The sequence below is a fragment of the Prionailurus bengalensis genome, chromosome E1, assembly GCF_016509475.1.
Source record: "Prionailurus bengalensis isolate Pbe53 chromosome E1, Fcat_Pben_1.1_paternal_pri, whole genome shotgun sequence".
NCBI classification, from domain to species: Eukaryota; Metazoa; Chordata; class Mammalia; order Carnivora; family Felidae; genus Prionailurus; species Prionailurus bengalensis.
The window spans coordinates 15,678,202-15,694,455 of record NC_057347.1 but is presented as its reverse complement, the minus strand read 5'-3'; the positions used below and the strand labels follow the sequence as shown (position 1 = coordinate 15,694,455).

Here is a 16,254-nt window from a genome sequence, read left to right as displayed (position 1 = left end):
GATGAGTTTCAGTAACTGTGCCAAAGCTACACAGCTGTTTGGCCAAGCCAAGAGTAGATTCCAAGTGTTCTTTTTGCTATAGTTCACTCAGCCAACCATGTTCATTCAGTGAGCTACTATAAAGAAAAGTTCAGCATGTCAAATTGCTTTCAGTAAGAACAAAGGCCTTCCCACCATGGTGTATGAGTATGGCTCCTCGATAGCCCTTCTCTTGCTTTTCAGATCAAAAGGCCCAAACCATAATATTTACCTTTGGTTACCTCTCTGAGTAGTTGACTGTCAGCAAAACAAGTCTGGTGGTTTGGAACCTGGTTTTAGATTTTAAATGCTACTGCACTGTTTGGCACAAATAAAGTACCTGGGAACAGGAATCTGAGGTTGGAATCAAGGGGATGTGGCACGTGTGGAGTGAGACTGGTGTCATTCTGAATTTTAAAGCTTTTCAGCAAGGTGCGGCGCCTGGGTGGCTCAGTCAGTTAAGCGTCCAACTCCAGCTCAGGCATGATCTCTGAGTCCGTGGGGTCGAGCCCCGTATCAGACTCTGTGCTGACAGCTCAGAGCGTGGATGAAGCCTGCTTCAGATTCTGTGTCTCCCTCTCTCTCTGCCCCTTTCCCACTTGTGTTCTCTCTCTCTCTCTCTCTCTCTCTCTCTCTCTTTCTCTCAAAAAACATTTAAAAAAAATGTAAAGCCCTTCAGCAAGGTGATTTCAGTTTTTGTGTTCAGAAAGCAGAATTTCCTGTGACCATTGCTGACCCTGTTTCCAAAATGTCTCCTTGCTGATTCACAGAGTAGCTCTTATATGGGCTACTACAGACTAGCTTAACAATTCTTTCATCGAGTAACAAGTAACTAAAATATCCATCCACTTTGCAGAAGACTAAGTGTCAGGGGAGTGGAAGTAATAATAACTCCAAGAGAGGAATAAGAAGTAGCAGCTGTCAGAGGCCATGAGATTTAAAGGTTGTTTCTGGCCCTTGAACTGGTGTGCGTTGTTTGTTTTACCAGAGGCCAGGAGGACCCAGCAACGTCCTACGAGATGCGTGTCTGGTTGCTAATATTTTGGACCCTAGAATCAAACAGGAAATCATCAAAAAGTTTATTAAACAGCATCTGTCAGAATATCTAGTACTTTTTCAAGAAAACCAAGATGTAAGTATTACCCAAGTGAAATCAGATGTTACATTTGAATTTTATTGAAAATTAAATGCTCTGCTGATTTACATGTTGTTAGTATTACTGCCTTAAAACGTTGATGGTTGAACTGTGAGAGGCTGACTGGACAGTTCAGTAGTTCTTAACCATTTTGACGTCTCTGACTCTTTGGAGAAACTAATGGGAGCTACAGATCCTCTCACCAGAAAAATGCACCCATGCATAAAACTGCATGCAGTTTCAGGAAATTTATAGACACCTGAAGTCTAATCGTAGACCAAGTTCAGTACCTCTGGATCAAGTGAAAAAGTAGCCTAGATTCTTTAAAACTGTGAGAAATAAAGAGACTGGTTTTGTTTTTCTTGGTTCTGTGTTTCTGCTTGTTTCCTTAAACTGTCAACACTGCTTCTAAGCACTGGGTGGCTTTTGTTCCCTCCCTTCCTAATAAGGTTGCCTGGCTGGACAAAATCGACAGACGCTATGCCTGGATAAAACGCCAGCTCGTGGACTATGAGGAGAAATATGGCCGTATGTTTCCACGTGAGTGGTACATGACCGAGAGGATTGCAGTAGAATTTTGCCACGTCACAAGGTAGATTCTGTTTTTAGGCTGGTTTTACTGTTAATTGAAATCAATTGAAATTGGTCGATTGAAATCAATCCCCTGGTCTCTAGGGGCTCCGTGTTGCCTCGTGCATCGGGTGCCACTTCCACCTTTTGTTGTTGTCGTTTGAAAGTCACCATTTTTTTTTAAACATTTATTGATTTTTGAGAGACAGAGAGAGACAGAGCATAAGTGGGGGAGGGGCAGAGAGAGAATGAGACCGAGAATCTGAAGCAGGCTCCGGGCTCTGAGCTGTCAGCACAGAGCCCGATGCAGGGCTCGAACTCACAAACCATGAGATCATGACCTGAGCCAACGTCGGACGCTTTAACCGACTGAGCCACCCACGCGCCACCTGAAAGCTACCATTTTAATGAGAACTTTTCCTGTGCTGGACTCTCTCCCTTTAGGAGACCCTTTTCCTGTTGAAAGTCAGATTTTATATACCCAAAACCAACCCCTAAACTCCAGCTGTGGCTGTATTTCAACTTCTTCAACTTCAGAGTTCCAATCCGAGAGGAGAGAGAATGTATGTTTTTTTTCTAGAAAAAGAAGTGAAGAGGAGTACATGAGAGCCCTGGGCTAGTAGCCTGTAGCCAAAGCATTCGTTTTTTTCCCCTCACGAGTAATTTATGTATAACACAGCAGCTGCATCTGCTCCCGTCTTTGCTCTAGCGCTTTCCTTTGGCCTGACCCTTGCCTCGAACACTCTGCCTTTTCTAGTTAACCTGCTAAGGCTCATCAACCAGATTTCCCTGTGTTATTCATCACCCCACATTTTCTCCTGTGTCTCCATCACATATATCAGCATACAGTGTATGTATATATCCGTCATCATTTTGCTTTTCTGACTTGCTACATAGGTAGCTCTGTAGGGTCAGGGCTAGTGTCTACCTCATTGACATAGTAGACACTCAGGAAATATTTGTTGAACAAATTTCCTGCCCTTAACAGTGTTTTTATAGTTTTTGGATAGTTCATAGTATCAGCATCGAATGTTCTAAGCATTCTAAAGACCTTCTCTCATTCATCCTGTCTGCAGTTTCTATGAAGGTCACCCAGGGCCAGATAGCTCATTTATATTGACGAATTAAAACCCAAGAAGGTTAGATCTGTGTGTCCATGAGAAAGCTAAAACTGTAGTCAAAATTTTTTATTCTGGGGGCGCCTGGGTGGCGCAGTCGGTTAAGCGTCCGACTTCAGCCAGGTCACGATCTCGCGGCCCGTGAGTTCGAGCCCCGCGTCAGGCTCTGGGCTGATGGCTCAGAGCCTGGAGCCTGTTTCCGATTCTGTGTCTCCCTCTCTCTCTGCCCCTCCCCCGTTCATGCTCTGTCTCTCTCTGTCCCAAAAATAAATAAATGTTTAAAAAAAAAAAATTTTTTTTTATTCTGTATTTGATTGTGGTTGTGTAACCACAACAGTGTTATCACCCGGTAACTGGGTTTTATTAGTTATCTATGCCCTTCTTGCAGTGCACAATTACATTAATTCCAGGCTAATTAAAAAAAAAAAGTCTCATGTCTAAGCATAACTCAACCTTTAGAATAATTCATGGTAGGCATCTTTCTTAAAATCATAGAGTACAATTAAGTTGTATGCTTAATTAAGTTGTGTTTAAACACAGTGGGGGGATTTCTTAAGGGATTTTGCCTGTTGATTTCAGTTTTTTTAATAGACTTTATTTTTTTAGAGTAATTTTAGGATCACAGCAAAATTGAGAGGAAGATATGGAGGTTTCTGATATGCTCCTGCCCCTGCCCATGCATAGCCCCCCTGCTACCCGTATCCCCCACCAAAATGCGCATTTGTTAGAATCGATGGACCTGCATTGACACATCCTCACCACCCAGAGCCCACAGTTTACCTTAGGGTTCCCTCCAGGTGTTGTATGTTCTATGTGGCTGCTGTTTTCAGAAGCACATTTGCAGCCATAGGTTTAGATAACCTTTCAATGTTGATTTAAGGACACTTGTGGTTGTCACTTTCTACGTCCTGGTTAGCCAAGAAAGGGAATTCCTTGAGAAATTGGTGACTGATTCTCTGCAGTGTCCAATTCAGTGACTGTTGCACACTAACTTGGAAAAGTGAAGCCTGCAGGAAACTGGGAGTGAGCTAACGCCACAAATCCGTTGTAGCAGCTAATGCCGGTGCTGCTGCTGTTGCTGCCAGGCTTTCATTGTTGGAATTTTGGCCACCGTCCTACAGACACATAATTCTCAAGTAATCTCAGAGGCTCTTTGTTTCATGTTGCCATTTATTTGTATGGGAAGATGATCATAGCCCAGTACTTACTAAGAGCTCTCAGGTCACTGCTCCCTTGCGGCTCCCATCCTGAAACCGCACTGGAGTGGTACAGAAGCTTCGCAGGTGGGAACCACCGAAGCGTGGACACGTCACTATTCACACGGGGGTTCTGGTCTCTCACGTGTGTTTCCAGGGTTCCTGCTCTCTCGTTGGAGAGATGGTTATTGAGCTGTTTGGAAGAGGGAGCTTTGTGATTCAGTAATTGACAGCTTGTGCCATTGTGTAAAATACATGCGTTTTTATAAAATACTGAGTAAGTGCTTTGTGGATATTATTAACAAATTATGGAAAGATACAAAAATCAGAGTAACCATATAACCAAATCGATCTCCTTAAATCCTTGATTTATTTTTTGACTAGTGGATAATTTCACCTTAAAATTCTTATTTAGAATATGTATTTCTGCTCCCCAAGCATTAAACTTAGTTCGTGACAGACCTCAGGATTTGAAATGACCACATGCTTTCTGTTTTTTTAATATAAGCTACAGCCATTTACTTTACCCTATCTTGAATGATCAGTTCTTCTGACAGCGTTTATCTCTTTGTTTTGAAGGACAGAACTCGCCAAGATTATGCATACCAGAGCCAAGGAAATTGAAGTGAAATTGCTTCTTTTTGCTATTCAGAGAACAACTAACTTTGAGGGGTTTCTTGCAAAACGCTTCTCCGGGTGCACCCTGACAGATGGAGCTCTGGTAGGACCTTCCTGAGGGAGGCTGGGACATGAAGTCAGGGTGTGCGTGCTTGGGCTTCACGTTAGTCTTTAATCCGGTGGTTCCAGCCGGTGGCTCGAGTGCTCAATCCCCCAGTCCAGATATTTCGCTCAACTCGTGTGAGTGGTGACACAGAGTACTCTGTGGGTTTACTGTTTCCTATTGTGCGATACTTCACGTCTTTAGAATGTTCTGTCATCATTTTACGATGTTTTGCTCCATTTTACAGACTAGTAATTTTGTGAGTCATAGAGGCCTCACTTATTCACTCACAAATACCGTATTACTCTATCAACTGTTGAGTTTTATTACAATTAGGGTATGTTTTTACTTTAGAGTTCGTTCTCTTTTTTTCTTTTTTAAATGTTTATTTACTTTTGAGAGAGAAAGAGAGTGTGAGCAGGGAGGGGCAGAGAGAGAGAGGGAGACACAGAATCTGAAGCAGGCTCCAGGCTCCGAGCTGGCACAGAGCCTCGTGCGAGGTCTGAATTCGTGAACTGCAAGACCATGACCTGAGCTAAAGTCAGATGCTTAACCGACTGAGCCACCCAGGCACCCGTAGGCTTTGTTTTCTTAATGTCTCTGGTGAGCAAACCAGGTCAGTGTGTCCCTGTAAACCTCAAAGCCAAGCGTACAAACCCACATGTCAGGGAACTACTAAATGATAAAAACACAAAAGTATGCACGCAGGCCTGAGGCCCGTGCACCTCCATGAGGAAGGCGGAATGTAGTGTTGTTAGTTAACATCGCTTAGCGCCTGTGTAACCAGACACCAGCTCCAAAGCGTCTCTCTAAAAACTGTTTTTGGAAACCCAGCCTCCTTGCCAACACATCAGTGTGCTTTCTTCAGATTTCCTATCCATGAGGAAACCAAATTTTTATGTTTTATGTAATTTCTGTTCTCATCGTCACATACACGCACACGCACACACAGACTTTGAGCTTCTTGCATTCAGGAACCATGGTTGATTCATTTCTGCTCCCTGTCATGCAAAAAATACACAGACCTTGTGTAGGCAGGCAGGAGTGAGGAGGGAAGGACAAAAGGAGGGAGGGAGGAAGAAATCAAAGTTGAAAACTGGTAACAACAGAGAACTGATGTGACTTGGTAGGAAAACCCTTGGACCAACAAGTCAAGAGATACTTGTGATCCAGTCGAGACTCTGCTAGAATTCAGTGAACTGCCTTCTCTGTTAAACGAAAAGCAGAAACTGTCCTTCAGTAGCATTGTGCTAGGGGAAACAAGACATCAAACCCAGAAGCCACAAAGAAAAGTACTAAAAGATTTCACGACATAAAAAGAATGGATAACTAATGGATAAACAAGAAAGTAGGAAATAAAAATGCAGTTTAAGCTATAAGACAAATGATTAATATCCAACATAAAAGAATTCTTCAAAATCAGTAAGAAAATGGCAAGTAACCAATTAGAAAAATGAGTACAGAGCCTAGCAAGAAATTCACTGAAGAAATAGTTGGCCAGTAAACTTGAAAAAAAAAATAGAAGAGGATACAAATGTTCTTACATCGGGTTGGCAGAAATGTTACAAGACTAACAATACAGTGGCCAGTATGCAAATACGTGCAGCCTTTCTGGAGACCAAGTCGTCATTATGTAATCAAAACTTTAAATGCGCATGCCCTGTGAGGCAACAGCTTAACATCTAGATAGGAGGTCTATAAAAAAATCTGTACATGTATCAGAAGATGTACCAAGAAAGAGGTGAACTGCAGCCTTAAAAGGGGGGAAAAACGTGGAGGTTTCTATGTTTCTATGTTTATCATTGAAAAATGATTACATACAATATAATATAGCCATAATGTGGAACAGCGGTAGAATGGGGTCTCGATCTAGATGTGCTGTCATAGAAAAGAAACCCCTCACATACATTGTCAAGTGGAAAATGTAAGCTGTAGCCCAGTACATGTGGTGTAATTCTTCTTGATGTAAAAAACAAAAAGCATGCTTATGTATGTAAATGTGTAAGAAAAAGGTCTAGAAGTGACAACAGTGGCTGCCTCTGGGGAAGGAAGTTGGAGACAGTGGAGACGTCCCAACATGGGACTTGAACTTACAACCCCAAGATCAAGAGTCGCACGCTCTACCAACTGAGCGAGCCAGGTGCCCCTGCAACACTCAATTTTAAGGCAAGACCATAAGGCCCTACCTACTTAGGGAAATAAAATACAAGGAACCACAGAGCACTCTTTCCATACTTAAAAAATAAAACTACATGTGTATACTCCTCTGCTTGTTACTTCATGGTCAAAATGGATTTCTTTTTAGTAGTAACGAAAAAAATAAGCCACGAAACAAATGAAAATGCCCTTAAACTGCAGGTCACAAAAGGAAATAATAGGTAATAGAAATGTGACTGAAAGAAGAATGCATCTCTCTCCTGAGACGTCTTTGGTTGACCTCAGCAGCTCCTGATATTCTCTCTGCCCTCCCCAAGCCGTTTCTGGCCTGGTTTCAGACGGACACTCATCTGGCTCTGGGTTTAGCCCCACAGAGGTCTGCTTGCACACAGGAGGCTTAAGCATTGAACACAGACCCCATCCGAGAGTGTCCCACTGTGCACCCGTGGCTTCCAGCCAGGCAGGGTCAGGGGAGCCAAAGGACGGGTTTGTCCAGCTGACTACGGTAAATAGAACCCCGTGGAGGCTGCTTGAATGACACCAGTGCCACACAAACACCTGTTTTGCGCCATTCTTCTCCTTCTCTGACTGGGCCCTACTTCCTGCTGGTTTTGCTTTTACATTTAGGAGGCTCTGGGATTACTGGGAAACAGATGGCCCCGTTGTATCTGATGACCAGGAGAGCCTGTAAACTTGGAGCTGTCCCAGGACGTGTCGCCTCTCATTCATGCTAGGAAATGCCTCACAGGTCCAAAGAGGCAGAGTAATGTGGGGGCCAGGAAGGCCCCCTTTGGACAAGGTGAGCCTAACAAACAGGATAACCCTGTAGAGACCATGAAAAACTAGGAGGGGCTGTGTGAAGACCACGCTTTTTTATAGAAAGTAGGTACAGGAATGCCAAAGTGGCAATTGCCCCACTGTAAGCACCTTCTTTCTGTAGGGGAGGAGAGGGCTTGGGGGTGCTTGTCTCTTGGGGCAACATGGCCTCTCTCCACTGTCTAGGCTCCTGGGCTGCAGCCTTCTGTCTCCCTGTCTCCTGGCAGGTGCTGCGCTCTGTGGGGTTGGTCATGGTCAGATGGGAATGCTCGAACCTTTTTTTTTTTTAAACCAATTTCTTCCCTTTTTTGTCTTCTATTTTGAAAATTTTCTGGCATAATTGATTTATAAATTTCTCCAATTGTTCAGTTGTTGCTTCTCCTGTCAAGTTTGCAAAGAGTTTCAGGTTACAAATCCTGGGCCAGAAAGTCCTGCTGAGCTATAAGCTCTTTATTCATCCCTCTCAATGGGGTCAGCAGTTTTCTCCACAGACTTCTCCAAACCATTCAACTCCTTTGGATCAGACTCATACCCCGGACCATTCTTTGTTTCCGTTATCATGACCCAGCAACCATTCTGCATTCCAAGTCCTAACAGCGGCTGCTCCATAACCTTTAAGGATTTCCGCTTAAAGATTAGTTAGTGGAAAGGCAACAACTCCTGTGGCCCCCTCAACAAGGCAGGCCAGGTCTTAGAGAATCAGTTCATTGCAGCCCTGCCTTGGGAGTATGTAAATGTGCTTCTCACTGTAGGTGATGTTCACCCTGAGGTGAGCCTGAGGTGCCATCACCTTGCTGTGGCCCAAGTGGGGCCTTCACCTGTAGCCCGTAGGTCTCAATGGCAGGGCCACTGGTAGATTAGTCGTGGCCGCTGACCATGCTCCCAACAGACAGTGTTGGGAAGGGGTGGCCTGGGCTAGGCTGGGCTGGGGGTCCAAGTGGCCTGACTCCCCAGTCTAGCTGCTAGGCACCCCACCTGAAGACTTGCTGCTCCCTGTCTCCTTACACCCTCCCTGAGCTGTCTTGCTTTTTGGAAAATTTTTGTGGTTACCATTACTTCAGGGCATCAGAATAAACTACAAAGTAAACCCAGGTATATCTTGATACCCTATAACATATACCAAATTTCATAGAAAGTCAGTGAATTCCTTGCAAAGTTATGGGACAGATAAGTCAGCCAAGGAGAGAGTTGACCAAAGACCCTCCCAGGCCCACCCACCCCTCTCACTGATATTCAGACCCTGTTAAGCCCCTTGCTGACTGATTAACAATTAGGGTGAGCTATAGCGGCGATGAACTCAGCTGGAAGGACCTATCCCGGTCCAGTGCCTCTAACTGATCAGTGTGATAGGTCATCTTTGGCTCTTTTTTAACAGATGCCACTTTGACATCTGTTAGAGATGTCCACTGAAAGAACTTTAAGGACAGGGCTCGTCTGGTTTTAGGTACAAACCCTAACACAGTTACGGCGTCCTCTGCTGTAATTTCCTGGAGGAGGTGAGCTACCATTGCTTGTTGCTAATTGCCTAAGCTCCTGGCCCTGACGAGGGATTCAAAATACTCTGTAAATTAAAATGCCTTGAAATTAGGGGCGCCTGGGTGGTTCGGTTGGTTAAGCGTCCGACTTCGGCTCAGGTCATGATCTCACGGTCTGTGAGTTCGAGCCCCGCGTCAGGCTCTGTGCTGACAGCTCAGAGCCTGGAGCCTGTTTCAGATTCTGTGTCTCCCTCTCTCTCTGCCCCTCCCCTGTTCACGCTCTGTGTCTCTCTCTGTCTCAAAAATAAATAAACGTTAAAAAAAATTTTTTTAAATGCCTTGAAATTAAAAGCAAATGTCTGGATGTGACTTAACTGTACCTACATTCTCCAAAATCTATAAAGAACTTAATCAAACTCAGCACCCAAAAAACAATCCAGTGAAGAAATGGGTAAAAGACATGAACAGACAAGAAGACATCCAGATGGCTAACAGATGCATGGAAAGATGCCCAACATCACTCATCATCAGGGAAATACAAATCAGAACCATAATGAGATACCACCTCACACCTGTCAGAATTGCTAAAATTAACAATTCAGGAAACAACAGATGTTGGCGAGGATGCAGAGAAAGGGGAACACTTGTGCACTGCTGGTGGGAATGCAAACTGGTGCAGCCACTCTGGAAAACAGTACGCAGTTTCCTCAAAAAATTTAAAATAGAACTACCCAGCAATAGCACTACCAAGTATTTATCCAAGGGATACAAAAATGCTGATTCAAAGGGGCACATGCACCCCAATGTGTATAGAAGTGCTCTCAACAATAGCCAAATTATGAGAAGAGCCCAAATGTCCATTGACTGATGAATGGATAAAGACGATGTGGTGTGTATATACAATGGAATATTACTTGGCAATCAGAGAGAATGAAATCTTGCCATTTGCAACAACGTGGATGGAACTAGGATGTATCATGCTAAGTGAAATAAGTCAGAGAAAGACAAATACTGTGTATGATTGCATTCATATATGGAATTTAAGCAACAAAAGAGGTGAACATAGGGAAAGGGAAGAAAAAAATATGATAAAAACAGAGAGGGAGGCAAACCATAAGCGACTGTTAAATACAGAGAACAAATAGGATTGCTGGAGGGGGTGTTGTGTAGGGGGATGGGCTAAATGGGGGATGGGCATTAAGGAGGACACTTGTTGGGATGAGCAGTGGGTATTATATGTAAATGATGAATCACTAAATTCTCCTGAAACCATTATTACACTATATGTTAATTAACTGGGATTAAAAAAAAAAAAGCTATATCAACATGCATTATTAGTGACTCAATGATTAGATTCAAGGTAAACACTGTATTTAGCCTCTACAAAAGGAAAGTAGACTGGGTTAAGTTTTTATAACTGGCTCGCTGTAGTATTTTTAATAAAATTAAAATTTTTAATAAAATTAAAAAATTCCCGGGGCACCTGGGTGGCTCCGTCAGTTGAGCGGCAGACTTCGGCTCAGGTCACAATCTCACTGTCCACGAGTTCGAGCCCCGCACCGGGCTCTGTGCTGACAGCTCAGAGCCTGGAGCCTGTTTCAGATTCTGTGTCTCCCTCTCTCTGACCCTCCCCCATTCATGCTCTGTCTCTCTCTGTCTCAAAAATGAATAAACTTTAAAAAATTCCCCATTGCATAAGTTGCCTTTCTAAATAGAATCATCCTTTGCCTCTAGGGGTCATTTCAATATACATTTATACTGGCCCAGTTTTTTAAAGTACATTGTAAATATACAAGCTATAGATGTGATTTTTAATCACACGGTTTAAACATAACGAGAGCCCACACAAAGCAGCTTGCCCTATACCTCAGTCTTCGAGCAACTTAACACCTGTGTCAGGGAGACTGCACAAGTGGAGGAGGGCAAGGTCTTAGTGGTTCTGCCACAGTACAAGGACTTGGGTCCTGAGCACGGAAGGAGCTCTCCTTTGATGTTTCAAAATGTTTTATAAATGCTTTATTTGAATAGCATCCTAAGAGGATATTACCTTCTGCTTGTTTGTTTCTGATAAGAAAGCAATACACGGTCAAGATAGAAAATGTAGAAATTATAGCAAGAATGGAGAAGAAAAAAAAACGTCATTTATTTTCCCATCAGTCAGAGGTGAAGATTTGGGGTTCATTTTACACAGTTGAAATTGCACTTTTAAAATATATTTTCAGGGGCACCTCAGTGCCTCAGTTGGTTAAGTGTCCAACTTTGGCTCAGGTCACGATCTCGTGGTTCATGAGTTCGAGCCCCGCGTCGGGCTCTGTGCCGACAGCTCAGAGCCTGGAGCCTGCTTTGGGTTCTGTGTCTCCCTCTCTCTCTGCCCCTCCCCTGCTTGCGCTCTATCTCTCTCTCAAAAATCAGTAAAGATTAGGGGCGCCTGGGTGGCGCAGTCGGTTAAGCGTCCGACTTCAGCCAGGTCACGATCTCACGGTCCGTGAGTTCGAGCCCCGTGTCGGGCTCTGGGCTGATGGCTCAGAGCCTGGAGCCTGTTTCCGATTCTGTGTCTCCCTCTCTCTCTGCCCCTCCCCCATTCATGCTCTGTCTCTGTCTCAAAAATAAATAAACGTTAAAAAAAAAAAAAAATTAAAAATCAGTAAAGATTAAAAAAATTTTTTTAAATATATTTTTAAATTGAAATGTAATTCGTATAACAAAATTTCACATAATACATTTAAAGTATACGGTTCAGTTGGTTTTAGTATATTCATAAGGTTATGCCAGCATTCCAACTATCCAATTCTAAGATGTTTCCATTGTCCCCAAAAGAACCCTGCCCCACTCCCACTGTAGCAGCCACTTCCAATTTCCTCCTTCCCCCCACCCCCGGCCCCAGGCAAGCACTAATCTATTTTCTGTCTTTATGGGTTTGCCTGTTCTGGATATTTCATATAAATGGAATCTTGTAATATGTGGCCTTCTGTGCCTGACTTTCTTCACTCAGCATAGCGTTTTTAAGAGGTTCATCCATTGGGTAACATGTATCAGTATTTCAATCCTTCTTTTTTTTTTTAATGATTTAAAAAAAATTTTAACATTTATTTATTTTTGAGAGAGAATATGAGCGGGCAGGGGCAGAGCGAGAGTGGGACACAGAATCTGAAGCAGGCTCCAGGCTCTGAGCTGTCAGCACAGTTATATGTTTATTTTGAGAGAGAGAGCAAGAGCAGGGGAGGGACAGAGAGAGAGAATCCCAAGCAGGCTCCACACTCGGCACAGAGCCTAACTCAGGGCTGTATCCCAGGAACCCCGACATCATGATCTGAGCCGAGATCAAGAATTGGCTGCTTAACCAACTGAGCCACCCAGGCGCCCTTCAGTCCTTTTCATGGCTGAATCATATTCCATTGCTTGGGTAGATGCTTTAAGCCATTTATCAGTTAATAGACATTTGAGTTGTTTCCACTTTTTGGCTGTTACAATGCTGTGAACATTAATGGACCAGTTTTTGTGTAAATATGTTTTCAGTGTTCTTGGTAGTGTACCCAAGAGTGGAATCACAGGGTTACATGGTAACTCTGTGTCTAACTTTTTGAGGAACCATCATTGTTTTCCACGGCAGCTACGCCATTTTACATTCTCACCACATGTGCAGGGAGGTTTTGATTTTTCCACGTTTTTGCCAGTAGTTACTACTTTCTGGGTTTTTTTGTTTTTTAATTACTACAGCCATCCTCATGGATAGAAAGTAGTATCTCATCGTGGTTTTGATGTGCATTTTCCTAGTGACTGATAACACTGAACATCTTTTCCATGTGTTTATTGGACTTCTTCTTTTGAGAAATGTCTATTCAAGTCCTTTGCCCATTTTTTACTTGGGTTGTTTGTATTTTTATTGTTAAGTTGTGAGAGGGTTTTCTAAAACAACATTTTCTAGATATAGTCTATCATAGATCAGCTGCATGGTTTGTAAATATTTTCTCCCATTCTGTGGGTTGTCTTTTCACTTTTTTGATAGTGTCCTTTGATATACAAAAGTTTTCCATTTTGATGAGATCCCACTTTTCTAGGTTTTTTTTTTCTTTTGTTCTTTGAGTTTTGGTGTCATCCTCAAGGTCACAAACATTTACCTATGCTTCATCCTAAGAGTTTTATGGTCTTTGTTCTTATATTTAGATCTCTAATCCATATTGTTTGTTTTTATATATGATGTATAAATACAATTTTTAATGTTTATTTGTTTTGAGAGAGAGAGAATGCGTGAGCGTATGTGAGTGGGATAGGGGCACACAGAGAGAGAAAGAATCCCAAGCAGCTGTGCTGACAGCACAGAGCCTGATGTGGAGCTTAATCGCACAAACCATGAGATTGTGACCTGAGCAGAAATCAAGAGTTGGACGTCTAACCACCTGAGCCACCTAGGCACCCCATGATGTGTAAATACAATTTTAAAGCTTACTTTCCTTCGTTATATCATAGCTCAAGTGGTTTCTCGATCACTATATAATATTTCATTATATAGATAGTCCAGAATTTCCTTAACTATCCTTTTCTTGTTGGACCCTTAAGTACTTGTCATTTTTTCACTATTATAAATAAGGTCATGGTGAACACAGTTTTGTTCACATTGGAGATTATTTTCTTATGATACAAGTTGAATGAATTACAGGGCCAAAAAGTAAGAGTATTTTCATATTTAAGATAGCCTCTGTTTTTTTTTTTTAATTTTTTAGTGTTTATTTACTTACTTTTGAGAGAGAGCACAAGTGGGGGAGGGACACAGAGAGAGACGGAGACACAGAATCTCAAGCAAGGATAGCCCTGTTTTAAACTGCTTTCTGTGTTCTTGTCTCTTATAAATGCACCTGCCTAGTCTCCCAGCACTGAATCTTGATGTTAGTGACAGTTTGTTAAAATTCAGAAGAAATAGTTACTCTGCTTTTTGTGAAATTCATGGTGCTCATGTATTGATGCCTGATGTAAAGGGGTAACTGCCAGATTAAAAAAAGGCAAAGCAATCCGAAAATGTTTCTTTAGAGTAATACATGCTTTGCCTCCTAGGCACACACTCAAGAGAATTGAAAATTCTCCTGTGTTTGTACAAACACTTTACATGAATGTTCATGGCAGCACTATTCACGATAGCCAAAAAGTAGAAACAACCCAAATGTCTATTAATGGACAAATGGAGAAGCAAAATATGGCATATCCATACAGTGGAATATTATTCAGCAAAAAGAAAACAAAAACAAAAAAACAAATACTGATATATATTATAGGATTAACCTCCAAAACACTGTACTAAGTAAAAGATGCCAGACACAAAAGGCCACATGTTATATGATTCCATTTATATGAAATGTCGGGGATGGGCAAATTCATAGAGATAGTAAGTAGATTAGGAGTTACCAGGGATTGGGGGAAGGGAAGGATTGGAAGTGACAGCTAATGGATATGGGGCCTCCTTTGGGGTAAAAACGGTTCTGGGACTAGATAGTGGTGATGGTGGCATAGCTTTGTGAATATACTGAAAATCACTAAATTTTAAGTCACCAAAAATGGTGAATTTTATGTTAATTATGTATCACAGGTTTTTTTTTAATTTTAATTTTTTTTCAACGTTTATTTATTTTTGGGGGGACAGAGAGAGACAGAGCATGAAGAGGGGAGGGGCAGAGAGAGAGGGAGACACAGAATCAGAAACAGGCTCCAGGCTCTGAGCCATCAGCCCAGAGCCCGATGAGGGGCTCGAACTCACGGACCGCGAGATCGTGACCTGGCTGAAGTCGGACGCTTAACCGACTGCGCCACCCAGGCGCCCCTGTATCACAGTTTTAAAATACTAAGCGTTTTAGAAAATACCGAGTTTAGTTATAAATCATCTTCACTCTTCAGATAATTTGTCTACCAAAAAAACGAGAAGAGAGAAATAGCTTATTAAAGCTCAAACAGAATAAAATATTTTAAAAGGACAACCTCTTCCTTCTTAGTTGCCCTAAATCCCTCTCCCCAGAGATGTCCACTGCTTCATAGCTTGAGACCCTCCAACAAGCATACATGCACAAACGCACAGGTTTCTTTGTTTTGTTTACAGAAAATAGAAAATGTTGCCTGTGTGTCCAAAGAAGATTTTAATGAGTGTTTCCCATCTGACCAGGATTTATTCACAAAGTTTTTCAAGGCCCCTGTTTGGGCAGAGCCTTAGGAAAAGATGAAAAATTGAATCAGACAGGTGCCTACGGTCTAGCGGAAAAAGGAGCCAATGTGTAACAGTCACAGTGTAAGGTACGAGCACGGTGTGCCAAGCGAGGTCCCAGTGATACTAAAGCAGGTGTGCAGAGCCCTGTGTTTACAGGCCTATCAACTGGAGCCTCCAGGTCATCTCTTTAAGGACGAATCAGGAGTGGGGCTGAAGTAAATAAAGCATTTATGGAATAAGAAGTACAGAAATTGTGGAATTTTCGTCCTGTAACTGAAAGCTTTCTCCTCCAGGGAGAGGAAACAGACTGGTCTTAAATTTCAGAGTGCCTTCTCTGATCACTTGGAGTGTCCAGCTAGGGCCTCAGGAAAGCATTTGTGCAGCTGGACCCCGATGCAGACACACTACTGACTAAAGCCGCGTTCTCTCTTCCAGTAGTAAATTAGACAGGTTGGCCGGCCTGTGCACCTTATTGTTTTGGAGGTGTTGGGAACGCCATGTGGTTTAGTTAGGAGGAATTAACTTTCTATCTGAAGAATTTGTCTTTCCTGTACGGACTTGAAATCAACTGTCCTCATGGCAGAAAGAATGAATTCTTGTAACATTGGAAAGTCGTTCATTTCTTGGCAATTTTTTTTTGTTTTATTTAGCGGCCCCAGAGCTCATGGACTGTGTCATTTGAGTTATTTCTAATCTAAACCCAAACCTGTAATTCTTTATGGCCTACGACAGCTGCAGAGCAGAAATGAGAGGCGTGGTGTGGTTGGCTCTGACAACAGGGCTCTTGCATAGAAGGCTTCAGTTGTGCTGGTGATTGCTGGCTGCAAAGATTTAGGCTTTCATCACTGCAGGTGAAATTGA

The 16,254-nt window shown here is 42.6% G+C and overlaps 1 protein-coding gene across 3 annotated transcripts in view; it reads left to right on the top strand.

Moving 5' to 3' along the window:
- Positions 1-16,254, top strand: part of VPS53 (VPS53 subunit of GARP complex) — a 150,943-nt gene that overhangs the window by 69,554 nt on the left and 65,135 nt on the right. For all 3 annotated transcript variants that reach the window (XM_043585515.1, XM_043585516.1, XM_043585514.1), the window contains 3 exons: positions 1,007-1,150; positions 1,603-1,745; positions 4,617-4,758. In XM_043585515.1, coding sequence (XP_043441450.1) covers positions 1,007-1,150; positions 1,603-1,745; positions 4,617-4,758 — 429 coding nt within the window. The remainder of the gene's footprint in view (positions 1-1,006; positions 1,151-1,602; positions 1,746-4,616; positions 4,759-16,254) is intronic.